Source organism: Arachis duranensis, chromosome 4, assembly GCF_000817695.3.
Source record: "Arachis duranensis cultivar V14167 chromosome 4, aradu.V14167.gnm2.J7QH, whole genome shotgun sequence".
Lineage (NCBI taxonomy): Eukaryota > Viridiplantae > Streptophyta > Magnoliopsida > Fabales > Fabaceae > Arachis > Arachis duranensis.
Genome location: NC_029775.3, coordinates 107,280,562 through 107,294,855, shown reverse-complemented (window position 1 = coordinate 107,294,855; position 14,294 = coordinate 107,280,562). Strand labels below are relative to the sequence as shown.

The following is a 14,294-nucleotide window of genomic DNA, read 5'->3' as shown; positions in this document are numbered from 1 at the left end:
ATAGATTTAAGAAATTTAATATTATTTGAATTAATATTAGTTAGAATCACTAATATAATTATTTTTCTCTTATATTCTTAATTTTATTTATAATTTATACTTTTAGTATTAATTTATATTTTTGAGAGTATATTTTTGTACTGTCGCCAAATAAATAACTTTAAAAAAATTATTTTTGCCATTTTTATATAAACAGTGCCTCTCTTACAAAATAGTTAAAAAAGAAAATATTTATAAATTAGCACTGGAATATACTACGTAAATATATTTAGTGGCAGCAGTGGCGGAACCAGAAATTTTATAAGAGGGGGGCCAATTAAATATAAAATATAACAAAAAATTAACAAAATATGATTTGTAGCATATATATCAAAAAAGTAATTATATTATATAAAAGTCAATGTTCAACTACATACTAAAACTTTATGGTCCAAACTTTATGTATGCTCTACGAATTTCATCTTGTTGATTGATAGGATAATTCCAAATTTGCGGACGCTTTCCGGGATCACGCATCAATGTATCAATATTAACTTGATCTATTTCAGTCCTTACTATTTTGGAAGCAGGGGGTTGAATATCTTGCTCAACAAGTTGTGTCACAGGTTGTTCAATAATATTTTGAACATTACTCAAAGAATCTGAAGCTGAATTTTGTTCATCATATATTCTCTCTTTTCTCTTGAAAAATGAGTGAATTGTTTTCATCTTTGACATTTTTAACTTAACTTGAACTATCTAACAAAAAAAAAACAAAAATAATTGCATATATATTATTTTCTTAAAAAAAATATTAAACCTATTGAGTAATAACAAATAATTTTAGAAACACAAATATATAATAACCAAAAATAAAGTTATTGATTTACCTGATTATTTTTTGTTCCAAGTCTCACAAAAAAATAATTCTATTGAGTTTTGTCCTCACTTCAATCTTTGAACACTGTCCATTATAGAAAAAAATAAATTAATTATTTTAAATAAATAATGTAAATAATACTTGACATTGTCATTAACTTAAAAAAAATTGAAATATACCTCTTTGAATCTTTGTTGTGCATTCAATGGTTAATATTTTGTTGTTCACTTCTCTTCAATGGTTTTTCTTCATATGTCTTGTTTTGGTATTGAAAGAAAATTAAAATGAGAAGAGTAGAAGACCAAAAGTTTGGGAATCACTAAAAGAGAGAGAAAAGTGACGCTATGCCTATGATAGTTTGAAATAAATATTTGAAAAATGTACTAGGATTACTTTAATTAATAGTATGGGCTTGGGCTAGTATAATAGAACCATTTTTATTAATTATTAGAATGAGCTATTTGTTAACAAGAACAACAATAATTCAAATATCCAATACATAGTGCAGTTTTTAGTTATTTTAATTTATAAAATTTTGTAACTTATATTTTTTTTAATATTATATATAAAAAAATTTAATATTATTAATTATTACTATTTACTATTTTTTTTAAAAAAATTTGGGGGGACCATGGCCACCTTAGGTCCCCCGTGGATCCGCCACTGAGTGGCAGAATACAATCTGTTCTAAAATAATATTATATTTATTTTGTCTATCAAAAAAATATAATAATTATTTTGCAGTATCTTTTTCATTTAATTAACTTGTGTTTAGCATGTGTCAATGAAATTAATTTTGTTATGCGGACAAGTACATATAACTAAATCCAAAGTCGTAGTCTCAACTATGAATTAATGGCTTGAAAAAATAATATAATAAGTTTTACTTCCATCTCCATCCTTTGGATTCTTAAATGAAATCTTTAATTGAATAACCATATCGAAACTCCTTATTTTCCTTTTTTTTTTGTTTTGTTCTTCCCCAATCAGAGAGTAACGGTAGCATGATCTATGCTGGGACGGTTACCAATTTGAACGTTCCACCACTCAGCTGAGGAATCCATCGCCGCCACAGTCCTCCCTTCCAAAGATCCAGGTTGGCTACTCTATTCTCTCACATCTGAATCAATTTCAGAAATTATTAATTCGACTGAGATTTAAATTTTGATTCACTGAACTGTTACACATCCAAATCTATCTGAATCTGACTGAAATTTGTTTTGTACAAATAGTGAATGAAATTTCTTCTTGCAATCCCCTGTACTCCCCCACGCACTTACATTCTCTATTATTTTAAATCTATCATTCCCTATCAGAATCTTTTTCTTTTCCTTCTGAAATATGAGACGTGGAAGAAATTAAAGGATCTTCTTCGTATGAAAAAAAAAATTAAAAATTACGCTTATCTATTTTTCTTCATGATGAGTGTTTTCACTACTTGGATCTATGCATCTACCTTGAGAAGTGGATTGTCATGGATATGCCTGAAGTGGATTGTAATGGATATGGATTGTGGAGGAAAAGAAGATATTAGGGCAAACTCAAATTGGTAAATTAGAAACTAAGAATTTCGTTTTAGGGTGGTGACATGCTTATTGCTTAGAGACTAGAGTAAATTAAGATCCAGCATGTATAGCAAGACAACAAATTAAGTCAATTTTGAAGTTCTCCTACATCATTGTGTCTTTTTGTATCATTGCTTTTCTGGTTTACTACTATAAAACAAAAATTATTAACTTGTGCAGTTCTATTAGATTTAGACTTCATTTGGTAAAGGTTTTTTTAGAGAGGTGCACCTCATTTCATGTTTGGTAAATTGCAGTTTTTAAAAGTTAGCGATGCACTTAAGGAGGTGTTTTCCAAAGTTAGATTGTACTTATCAAAATTAAAAAGTCTAATGTAACTTTATATATTAATAATATCTAAATTTTTTTATATTAATATTTATTATTATTTTTTAATATTACACATTTTATCAAAGACAATTGTTTTTTTTTTTTTACTTATTAAATATCAATTTTAATTTGATTACCAAATGTAGGTGTTACAACTTTTAAAACACTATCCTTCAAAAGTAGTTTTAATAAACTACTTTTGAAAAGGAAAAGATTTACCTGACCGGCTTTTACTAATTGAACATGTTATTCGATAAAACAACTTAATACCTGTAAGCTGGTATGTTTCCCTTCAGCATTTATACATTTACATCCATCATCTATCATAGTCATTGTCTTCTTCTCTACATCCATATCTTCTTTTATACCTTCTATATATCTATAAATCTTAAAATATTTACCATCTTGACTAATTTCGTTACAATAGCACAAAGGAAACAATATGTATGTTAGTGCATTTTAATTCACTAGTTAACAATATAGAGGATTGGAGTGTTTTGGATTTTTGGTTTCCAAATTCTTTTTTTCCAATTCTATGCCTCAATTAACTACCCATAATATCCACAAAGTAACTTCTTATCATCATGTATGCAATTTTCAACTACAGCATTATTAAACAAATTATGCAGGGTTTTCATTTATTTTTATCCCATGCTACTTTTAAATAGTCTTCTCACCATTTGAAGATATCTAACTTGTTTATTACTCCGAGTTAACTGTATTCATATTGATAAAAAAATGATGGCTTGACAAGCACTGGCGTGTCTGTTACATAAAAGAATGGTGCGCGTCGCACTGCATTTATGTTAACTGAAACCAACACATTTTGCTTGCCGTTGTAGATTGACAAGGAAGAGAAAAGCATAATGAAGGTAAATTCTGGTAGAGGGCGAAAAGTGTGCTTGGTGGTAACAGGTGTTGTGATAGCAATCGTCTTGCTAATAGTGATACTAGCAATGACAGTCTTCAAAGCCAAGCATCCTGTCAATACAGTTGACTCACTAAGGCTACAGGACTTGAAGGTGAGCTTAGATATCGCTCGACTAAGTGTCGATTTGAACGTGACACTCGACGTGGATGTCTCAGTGAAGAACCCAAACAAGGTGGGATTCAAGTACTCAGATAGCTCTGCTCAGCTCAATTACAGAGGGCAACAGGTGGGTGAAGTCCCTATACCTGCTGGAGAGATTTCTGCTGATGAAACCAAAGGATTCAACCTCACCCTCACTATCATGGCGGACCGGTTGCTTTCGAATTCTCAGGTTTACTCAGATGTCATATCTGGTTCATTGCCCCTCAGCACTTTCGTGAGAATGTCAGGTAAAGTTAGCATCTTAGGATTTATCAAAGTTCATGTGGTTTCTTCCACAACTTGTGATTTTGCTGTGAATCTTTCTAATAGGACAGTTGGCCACCAAGAGTGCCAATACAAGACAAAGCTTTGATTATTTGTTTCCAGTTTAGGGGTGAAGTGAATATCTAGGACTTAATATAGTAGACTATGTAAATTTTAGTTAATTTTTATATCATTTATCATTTATTATAATTATTGGTGTACGTGCAATACGATTGTAATTAGTTATTATAAGGAAAATAAGAGTTTCAAAAAAGTTAAAGAATAAGTGCAACTTGTAACAATACAAGATTAATTTTTTTTTATATAATTTCAATCGAATAAAAAAATTTTCATGTTGTATAATCAGAAGTATTACAATAAAGTAAACAAAACAAAAATTATCTAATTAACAATTATAACTTTAATCAATTTTAATTATAAAAAGTTTGAACAAATTATAGTTGTAATTAGAGTCCACCTTGGAAGAGGATAAGTGGATAACCCTAGGCTTGAAGAAAAGAATCCACAAAAATACAGACAAAAGGAAACATGGGACATGTGTTACATTTTGTGGTGATTAAGATTAACTGAATATGGCCAAGTTGAATAGTGTCAATGAAATTAAGTTTCCAAATCAGGACAATGAAGCTGTGGTCCATTTTCATTCGCACATACACTAAGAACAAACATTACACGGAAACGTGACTATTGGGGGAAGAAAAATAAAGGTTATTTTATCATTTATTTGAACATTATAAGTTAAACATTATGCTATGTCTTTTTTTAACACTAATAAAATCTAAAATTAAATTAAAAAAAACTGTGTGTAAGAATCTGGACTACATTAAAATTTAATGATATATAACAAAGTAAATAGTGTCTCCATAGGAATAGGATACAATATTTTGTTATGCTCAGAATGTTTTCTAGCCAGAAGAAAATCTAGCTTCCAATAGGAATGCTGAGGAATTTTTGTTGTGCTGCTTCTTATCAAGCACATATTCTGAAGATGACAGACACATTCTCTCTACTCTAATATCTGTTTGATATTTTCTTATAATTCTGAAAAAAAATTAACTTAAATATTCTCAAATCCCAATTTCATGTTATTAAGAATTGATTTTAGTTGGAAGCAATGAACAAGCATAGGATTGAAACACAAGACTAGACCATGAAAAACGAAGTTCTTCAATTGATTCAAGAACACAGAGAAGAGCAGGTCATAAAAAAAAATTTAAGTGAGAACAACAACATTGGATCATATTTATCTTGCAACGTTTTGAAATTTGAAATTGAAGAAGAATTACTAAGATGAAATTGATGTTAAGTTCTGCATTTTTTTCTAAGAATGAATTATTAAAGAGTAACACAAACATTCAAGTTTGTCAAAAATCATAGTACAAATACCATATAACTCAAAAACAAAAGAAAGAGAGGATTTACAGAAAGAGAACTGAAAACCTATGACTCCATTGATGAATTTGGATTCTACTCAACGTGACAAGGCAAGAAGATTTCCATGTTTGGATTTGGAAGGTGGATTTTCTTCAATGAACTTCTGCAACCCTTTCTCACCACCAGGAAACCCACCAGTTAGCCCCATCATTTCCTTCTCAAAAGCATCTTCTGATACCTCAAAGTTCTCTTCCTCCTCCTCCTCCTCCTCTTCGCCACCACTATCCGGTTGCGGCCGCGGTTGCGCTTGTTGCCGGCTTTCAACCACTTGCCTTTCAAGCTCTTGTTGAAGACCTTTTTCTCCATTGCATATCCCTCTCCCTCCCAAGATCTCAACTATGTTGAACTTGGCATGAGGTTCAAAACTTGGTTTGTTGTGATGATATGAAGGGTGCTTTAGAGGGTAGTGTGTGAGGTTATGATCTTGGCCTAGGAACTGAGTTCTTAGAAGAGAACCATGATGGAAGCCATAAAGGGTTGCAAGAGAAGCCATTCTCTTTATTTTCAACTGTGTTTTATTATGATAAAGAGAAGCATGCTAGTTGTTGATATAAACATACATGAGATATATTAATGTTTGCAAAGAAACAAAAACTAAATGGAAAAGATTTGACATTTAATTCTAGCCACAAATTAGTTTCGTACACAGTACATACACATACATGGTTTGTGGTTCATTTTAGCTGCACAAGTATGGTTTGACAAGTAACATGCAAATTTGAAAGAAGCTGAATGAATTGGTGATGTTCCAAGTGTTAAGATTCTGTGATAAAATATCTACTATGGTTTTATGACTTTCTATATATAATTTTGATAAGCTTGTATATGTTTTAATTTTTTATCTTTTTTTTTTCTACTAAAAACTAATGTTTTTTATACGATCTATAAGTATCATTTGACTATTTTTTATGAATAAAAAGAGTTTCTTTTGTAAAAAAAAAATCTATAAAAGATTATATTAGAATTATTTGACCCTTCCCAAAAAGATAAAACTAATCAACACTTGTAAAGACCATACAGAATTACAGACCATATATTTATATTGCAAAATTTTTAACATAATAAATCATTAAATCAAACAATTTTGTTGATATGTTAATAGATGAATAAATATTTAAAATCTTTTCACAAAATACATAGAAATTATTTTATTCCTTAGATATTCGTAGAAGCAAAACTCAATATTCTCTCTTCATTCTCAGCATTCAAACGCCATGCATGCTCAAAGAAAATATTGGCAAAACTAAATGAACAAACCATACATCAAACATGAATATCACTTAACCTCAAGAAAAGTTAGTCAAATTTACCCTAACAATTTTTTTTTAATCATAATGAATAGAAGACCAAATGACCAATAGAGCCTCTGGGCAGAATATGATATGGAAGATATACAGTTAAAAGAATTGAAGGAAAATAGAGAAAACTTATGGGAAAAAACAATTCTCCATTTACAATTAGAGATTCTAAACATCTACAGAACATTCTCAGCCATTAACATAATAACAGACATTCATTTCCATTCTACATAGTTACAAATATGGTGTAATAGTACTACTAATTTTGAAACTCACTTCAATTCTTTTCTTACACTATTGAGCTATGGTTCCTTACTTCAGCTACTGGTGGGAGGAGCATGTGACTTCCCAATAAGCATCTCAAGTCTCTGGTCACAAATAAATGAATAATCATAGAAATCAGTAAGTAAAGAGAATTTTCCAAACAGAATAAATAAATATAAATTCTTTAATAGATACAATCCATGCTATATTGAGAGAAGGGAAAACAGACCTTTACTGATTTGTTGACTTCTTCAAGTTTATTAAGCAGCAATCCTCCGGGTACTCTGCGGTCTAGAGCGGAATAGGCCACACCCGGCGTCTGCAGATGAGAGTATGATAGTGTTTTATATGAGAAAAATTCAAGCATTGTAGAGCTCTTAGAACTATATGCTGCAACATTTTCAGAAATGGCCGTTATGTTATATACCTTCCAACTTTTTGATGGTGATCTCATAACAACTGATCCCTCAGTTGCTGCAGGCATATGATCCATGTTTTCCACATTTGTGCTCGGAGCAGTCAACTTCCTCCGTACGTCTCGCAAATTCTTTGATGCTTCCGTTACAATAACCTGCAGATCAATTCCAATCCTTCATGATTCCCCCTTTTAGTATTATAAAGTGGAAAAAACCACTACTGTTAAAAAAGAAATTGAATGTATAGGATCATATTTTGTGTCACCTTTCTGAAAATATCAGGATCAGAAATTCCTTGAATCTGTAGTTCATCTACAAGTGCTGCTTTTCCACGTGCAATACTTTCGACACGGAAAGTACGGATTCCATATATAGACTGCAGGCAACCTTGTAAAAGAACGGGGAAGAAAATTGTTTGAGTGCATATTGAACATCAAGTAGATGAGGTTTCAACAAGAAGATCAAAGCTCGGACTTTGTCCATTTTAAACACAATTGTTCTCTTAATTTGAATGATATAAAACATCCTAACACACAACTTATAAGGTGATAATACAACAACAACAACAGCAGCAACAACGAAAAACAACAGCAAAGCTTTATCCCACTAGGTAGGGTCGGCTATATGGATCAAACGATATCATTGGTTCTTATCATGTATCATGCCTATAGTGCAACTGTTGACACGTAATAAGGTGATAAAGGTTCATAATGTAAACAAAGCATGGCAAGGAAATGATTTGGTAAATAAGGTCTGCATGAGTACCTTGTTCAATAATAATATCAATCACCAGAGAAAGAGGTATATGCCTCTCAATCGTCACCGTCCCCCAGAAGGGTATATATGAAGGCCTTGACACCTTACAAACAAAGGTTGAGAAAACTAGTCACCTATCATTTCTCATTTCATTACCCGTATTACAAACTCATGATCATACAACACTATTAAAGCATACCTTGTAAACTATTTCGGTAGGAGTGATGTATAATCTACGAGAGGACAAATCCTTCCGAAGCACATACCGCCTGATTGGCAGGTAAAGCAACATAATAAGGCCAACACCCCAAGCCAAAGCCAGGAGCAATGATATAGATAGCCATATGACCGTATCATATTTAAGGCTATTGCTTGCGAGTTCTTCGAAGGATGCCGAATACAGTATCTGTTCCAAATAATCTTCTTGCCCTTTATCATCATCACCTGATTCGGACATAGGTTCTGCAAGTATCTGATCTTTTTGTGACCTCAGTTCTGGGAGGCCATCTGCATGACCCATCAACATCTCTTCCAATGATGATCCACTATTAAACAATAAAGGGTCACATATAGTAAAAGTCCAAAAGTACTATAGAATCTTTTCTCCTAGTTCAAGAAGTACACACGCAGAACATTTTGAAATACAAACTTCCAAAGTTTTCTACATAGAGACATGGCGAGCATTCGCGCACATACACACATAGTTGAGTTTTTTCTTTTCTATTTTTTCTGATCAGTAATCTCCTAGTTACAGAGACACTTATGCCGAACAAGTATCATTGAGGGTTAGTTTTCTTTCTTAGGACCTAATCTTTTACTATTCTTGCAGTTGCTTCAGTAGAGAGGTGTAATTTTGCTAACACCAAAAAAATGTGACTACTTCACAAGGTTAGCAAACAAGGGTTTATGCAGCATATGATCACACTGACTTAGCTGAACTGAATTGAATTGCATTATAAAGAATACAGAAAACTCATAGCACTAGTTTCCAAGAAGCTTACCAGTAATTCTTCTTTTTTAAATGTATTTACATATCTAAAAAAATTTGAAAATAACTTGACATCTTTCCCACACTATTATCATTCAAGACAAAACATGACAACAAAATGCAATAGCTAAATCAAACAACAAAACCATCTTCACATAACTAAATAAGAAAAAGGGGAGGGAGGGGGGATTAGAAAAATGAAATAAAACACCAAACAGCATGAAACAAATTCTTCAAGTAAAGTGAAATGGGGGTACGAATATGATGAGAAAGGTGAGAACTTTACCTCGGAGTTGGGGGAAAAGAGCACCAAACGTTCAACTCAAAGTGAAGTGGAGTTTCCAGAAACAAGAACGATGTAAGGAGCTTAGGCTTAGAGTTGGCAGCTAAAGAACACGTGCCAAGCAAATTTGGACACAAATATATGTTTTTTAACTCCTATGCTAGGAGCCTATAAAATATAAATATAAAAATAAAATAAATTATACATATATTTATACATAAATATATTAATAAATATTTAATAGTTAATTTTAGTATATTAATAATATTATTAATTTTTTAAATTTAAAAATTATAATTTTTCTCTGAATTAATAGTTAATTTTGTCTCCGAAAGTATCTACGATTTCTATTTTCGTCCCCGAAAGTCAAAATTAATCAAAAATGTCCTCGAAAGATACCTTAGTTGATTATATTCGTTCTTCCGTCATCTCGGTTGCTGACAAGGCAAACGGCCGCTTATGTGGCCCGTTAACTACCAAGGTAGCCAACGCCACGCTGTAGGATGTTGTTGCTGACGAGATAAGTTTTGTTTAAGACGTCAAATTAGTCCTTCGAGTGTATAAATCCTAATCCCAATTTGCACGATAAATACATCGCCGTGATCACTTTCGGTGGCAGTAGAGGTAAGTAGGAGGCGTAATCCCTGACTGGCTGCGTGGATGGAAGCAGGAAATGGTGGTTGCGGTGGCGGTTTGTCACATGCATCGCACGACAGTCATGGATCTACTGTTTCGACGCGAAGGAGGAGGGTGAATGCTCATGATGAATCATGTTTCTGTGGGCTGAAAACTGTGATTAAGAAATCTGGGACAGTAGAGAATCCGAACAGATTGTTCCATTTATGTCCAAGGTACCAGGTGAGTGATGGTAAAAGAAGTTAAAGCTTTTTCATGTTGTTATATGGTGTTGGGTGTTGTCTAATTTTTTTTGTTTACTCCCATCTGAAATTGCAGAAGGGCAGTCACTGCAATTATTTTAAGTGGGTTGATGATGATGAATTTGAAGTAATAGGTGTATGTGGTACAAAGAAAGATGCAGGAGCTGATATGGAGGTTGAAGGTGAGCATGATGAATGGAGGGTGAAGGTGGCATAGAAGTTGGGCACTTTGGAAGCTGAAGTTAGAGCTTTAAAACTGCTAATGATTTTGCTGTTTGTAGCAGTTGTGATACTTTGTTGTTTCTTATGTACTTCTAAATGAACCCAATTATCCTCTATGAACATGTATTGGTGTATTGAAGTTGTTGATATGAATGGGAGTAGTTATGTGAAGTTGGAAGCAATTTCCTGTCAAATGTGGATAATTTTACAAAAAATTTGGCAATTAACTCTGTGTCTCTGTTTGCATGAATTATGTTGAGGCATAAACAGAATCAAGATAGTAAGTAATCTTAGTAGTAACTTGTCATTCAAGGCTAATTGTCTTAATACATAAATACCACAACAAAGTCATAAGGTTCTTAACTGACAAATACATTGTTTATAGACTAAATTACCACACACGAAAGCAACAAACATAATGTTGTGTCATACACAAAATGAGTCAACCATAACACATTCCTAACAAATCAAACTTTGTCATCAGTCTTCCTTGGAGCCTTGAAACCTGGAGTAGGCACAAAGGTCATAAAGTTGGCCAGCCGCTTAGCAGTTCCAGAACTTGTCCCCTTAATGGTCTCAGTAGAAATAGCCACAGATCCAGTTGCAATATGCTTAGGGGAGGATGTTAACCTTGCTTTTCTTTTGATCACATGTAACTTAGGTGGCCTACCTATCAATTGATCCTGTATGATCCAGTATCAAATACTTAGTTACATGATTAGGCTACTGTCAATTTTTTTTAGGAGTGAGGAGTGATGATACTACCTGTAGGGGTTCTTGGGTTGGTGGGGTGCATTCTGAGTCACTACTGTCAATCTCTGACTCAAGCTGAGTTGGTGATGGAAGTGAAGGCAAAGGTGTCTCAGCTTCTGTACCAATATCAGTATCAGTTGGGGCAGCATTTAGTTCGGGTTCAGCACCTTCTATAGCAGGAGTAACAACTGCCAATTGTAGCTACATCTGCTTGGCATGTTCGTCAGCATCCACAGCCTTTTTTTTGCGCACCCTCTTTTGTTGTGTCCACCCTCACCATAGTACATGCACCGGATTGGGTTGTATTTTCTTTTCATTTTTGTCTTTGACCCACTCGGTTGTTCTTCTTTGTCCCTTCTTTGCTTCTTTGTTGGCCTCCCAGGTTTAGGCTTCACTGGGGGTGGGACGGGTGCTGGATGTGGTGTTTTTTCCCATAGGTCCTGCCCCTTAACCGGATTGACATTGAAGCAGTAAGTACGCTTATAGGCTTCCATCTTTAACCACTCCTGGCAATATTCTTCAGGTCTCTTGTCATTCTTATCTTGTATTGCCGATATTGCATGCATACATGGCATTCCTTTCAAGCCAAACAAAATGACACAGTAAACATACTATCATGAATGAAGACATTGTTAATTAAGTAAGAGAAGAAAGTTGTTACCTGTAAGTTGCCAAAACCTGTAGGTGCATGTGTGCTTGCCCAGGTCAACCACCATATTGGTCGGCCAGCCATGCACTTCGTACAAACTTCTCTTTTTTATCACCAGACCACTGAGGAGCCCAATGGCAGGACAGCACTCTTCCAACCTACTTTGCTGAACAGGAGGGAGAATTCCTTGATAGTTCTGCAACTTCGTCCTGTTATCAACCATACTCTTCATGATGATTCTTCTAACTTCCTCAGCCAGGCTCAGGATAGGCTTACTCCTTTCGTGTTTGATCTTTGCGTTGAATGACTCACAGGCATTGTTGCATATATTATCCACTTTCGGAACCTCACTAAAATGTGCCTTCGTCCATGCCTCTTTTGGCCATTTATCAAGATATTGCCAAGCTTTTTCATTGATCAACTTAACCCTCTTCATGTTTCTATCAAATTCAGGTCTTGTCCTTGACCTTGCACATTCCCACACAAGGTCTTTTAACTCACAACTACCTCACTGTTTGTAGAAATTGCGCTACAAATGCCACACGCAGAAGCGGTGGTGAACTCTTGGAAACACTTCCTGCACAGCAGGGATTAAACCTTGCACCAAAATACCAAACACGACAAGATAATAAATCATTTCAGTCCCCAACACAGAAATTATTAAATCAAACTAGTCCTTTAAAGAATACTGAGTAAATCAAAATAATCCTTACAGAGTGCATTACCTTCTACATATCTGATATTAAGCACCATTTGTTCTCTTTGTAGTCACCTAGATCACTGTGAAGCAGTTCAAGAAATCATTGCCAATTATCCTTGTTTTTCACGCTGACAATGGCATAGGCAATCACAAAGATGTGATTGTTAGCATCTTGTCCGCAAGCAGTCAGAATTTGTCCTCCATGTAGTGTCTTCAGAAACGCTCCATCTAGTCCAATCAGAGGTCTACAACCCGCCTTAAACCCCCGCTTGCAAGCATCAAGACACACATAGAACCGATCGAAAATCGGAGGACTCTCAGGCATAGGGATCACACCAACTTGCACTCTGGATCCTGAATTGCTAGTAAGTAACTCGTTTGCATAATCCCAAACTAAACCATACTGGGCTATCTCATCACCCTCTACAATTTTCTTAGTAGCTTTTAGTGCCCTGGTGATGCATGTGCTATTGAGGTACACATTACACTTTCGGACAAACCAATCATACACCTCTCGATGCTTCATAGTTGGGTGCTTTCTAAGCTTAGGTACTAGGTTGCTAAGTGTCCAGGTTTGGGTTGCAGCCCTATTTTTCCTCTTTCTAGGGCAGGTGTGATTATCAACTAGCGTTTTAATTTGCCAAGACAAGTCTTTACTATTACAAGCGCAATAAACCACCCATGGACATCGTCTGATTTACAAACATCTCTAACCCTAACTCTATCATTCTTGGTAAATAAAATATTTCTGTCCCACTAGATAGTTTAATTTCTAGTGGCTTGTATAAACTCAGCTTTTGATTTGAATGTCATACTAACCTCAAACTTCAGGTTTCCAAATTTGGTTTTTTCATTATACTGGGGATAAACAGTTGGTGTCTCCTCATCAGAGTCTAACTCCTTGCCAGAATCCTCTGAATGCCATGAGTCAGCATCTGAGAAACTTCCAAGATCATCATCATCTTCATCTGCATCTACCAAATCATAATATGGAAGGCATTAAAATTTGCCCAAATGAAATATTAAAATAGTAGCACAACTAAAACCCCTTGAACTTACCAGATTCAGAGCTTTGCTCATCTTCGAAATTCTCATAACTTGAGTCATCCGTGTCAATTTCTTTATCCACTAGTCTAGACTTAGGAGGCCTATGCTTCTCCTTCACTTAAGCTTTCTTTCGCTTTCTTGGTGAACCTTTTTCAATGTCACTATCACTCTCACTGCTGTATAAATTGTCTCCTAGAACTTTCGGAGGCTTATACAGCTCATCTTCAGTACTCTCATACGAGTCATGAGAGTCAGAATCTTCTTCCTGGATGTGACCTTCTCTTACAGTTCTTCCAGATTTTGTTACTCTGCATGCACTGGTATTTCCTTTGTTGTTATTACTTTCTGGGTTGTTGGATAGTTGAGAGGATGTTTTGGAATGATGTGGGACTATCTTCCCCTGAATGTTGGTTTTGGTTTGTTGAAGGTGGACTTTTGTTGACTGCAAGGGAGTCTTTATGGGATGAGAGGTGGTTTTTGAGGCCTGATGTGTTG

The 14,294-nt window shown here is 34.3% G+C and overlaps 3 protein-coding genes across 3 annotated transcripts; 1 reads left to right on the top strand and 2 right to left on the bottom strand.

The window, feature by feature from the left end:
* The first annotated feature begins 1,743 nt into the window (after positions 1–1,743).
* On the top strand, positions 1,744–4,303 carry LOC107485620 (uncharacterized). The gene is made up of 2 exons (XM_016106160.3): positions 1,744–1,955; positions 3,597–4,303. The coding sequence occupies exon 2, from the start codon at positions 3,621–3,623 to the stop codon at positions 4,197–4,199; it is 579 nt and encodes a 192-aa protein (XP_015961646.1). The 5' UTR covers positions 1,744–1,955; positions 3,597–3,620; the 3' UTR covers positions 4,200–4,303.
* A 1,104-nt stretch (positions 4,304–5,407) lies between these two features.
* Positions 5,408–6,100, bottom strand: LOC107485592 (NAD(P)H-quinone oxidoreductase subunit S, chloroplastic). Its single transcript, XM_016106126.3, has one exon. The coding sequence runs from the start codon at positions 6,036–6,038 to the stop codon at positions 5,583–5,585; it is 456 nt and encodes a 151-aa protein (XP_015961612.1). The 5' UTR covers positions 6,039–6,100; the 3' UTR covers positions 5,408–5,582.
* Positions 6,101–6,913: 813 nt separating this feature from the next.
* LOC107485619 (uncharacterized) lies at positions 6,914–9,670 on the bottom strand. The gene is made up of 7 exons (XM_016106159.3): positions 9,554–9,670; positions 8,479–8,824; positions 8,289–8,382; positions 7,789–7,910; positions 7,535–7,678; positions 7,337–7,426; positions 6,914–7,211 (listed from the first exon to the last, which is right to left on the bottom strand). The coding sequence occupies exons 2-7, from the start codon at positions 8,803–8,805 to the stop codon at positions 7,161–7,163; spliced, it is 828 nt and encodes a 275-aa protein (XP_015961645.1). The 5' UTR covers positions 8,806–8,824; positions 9,554–9,670; the 3' UTR covers positions 6,914–7,160.
* Positions 9,671–14,294: the final 4,624 nt, after the last annotated feature.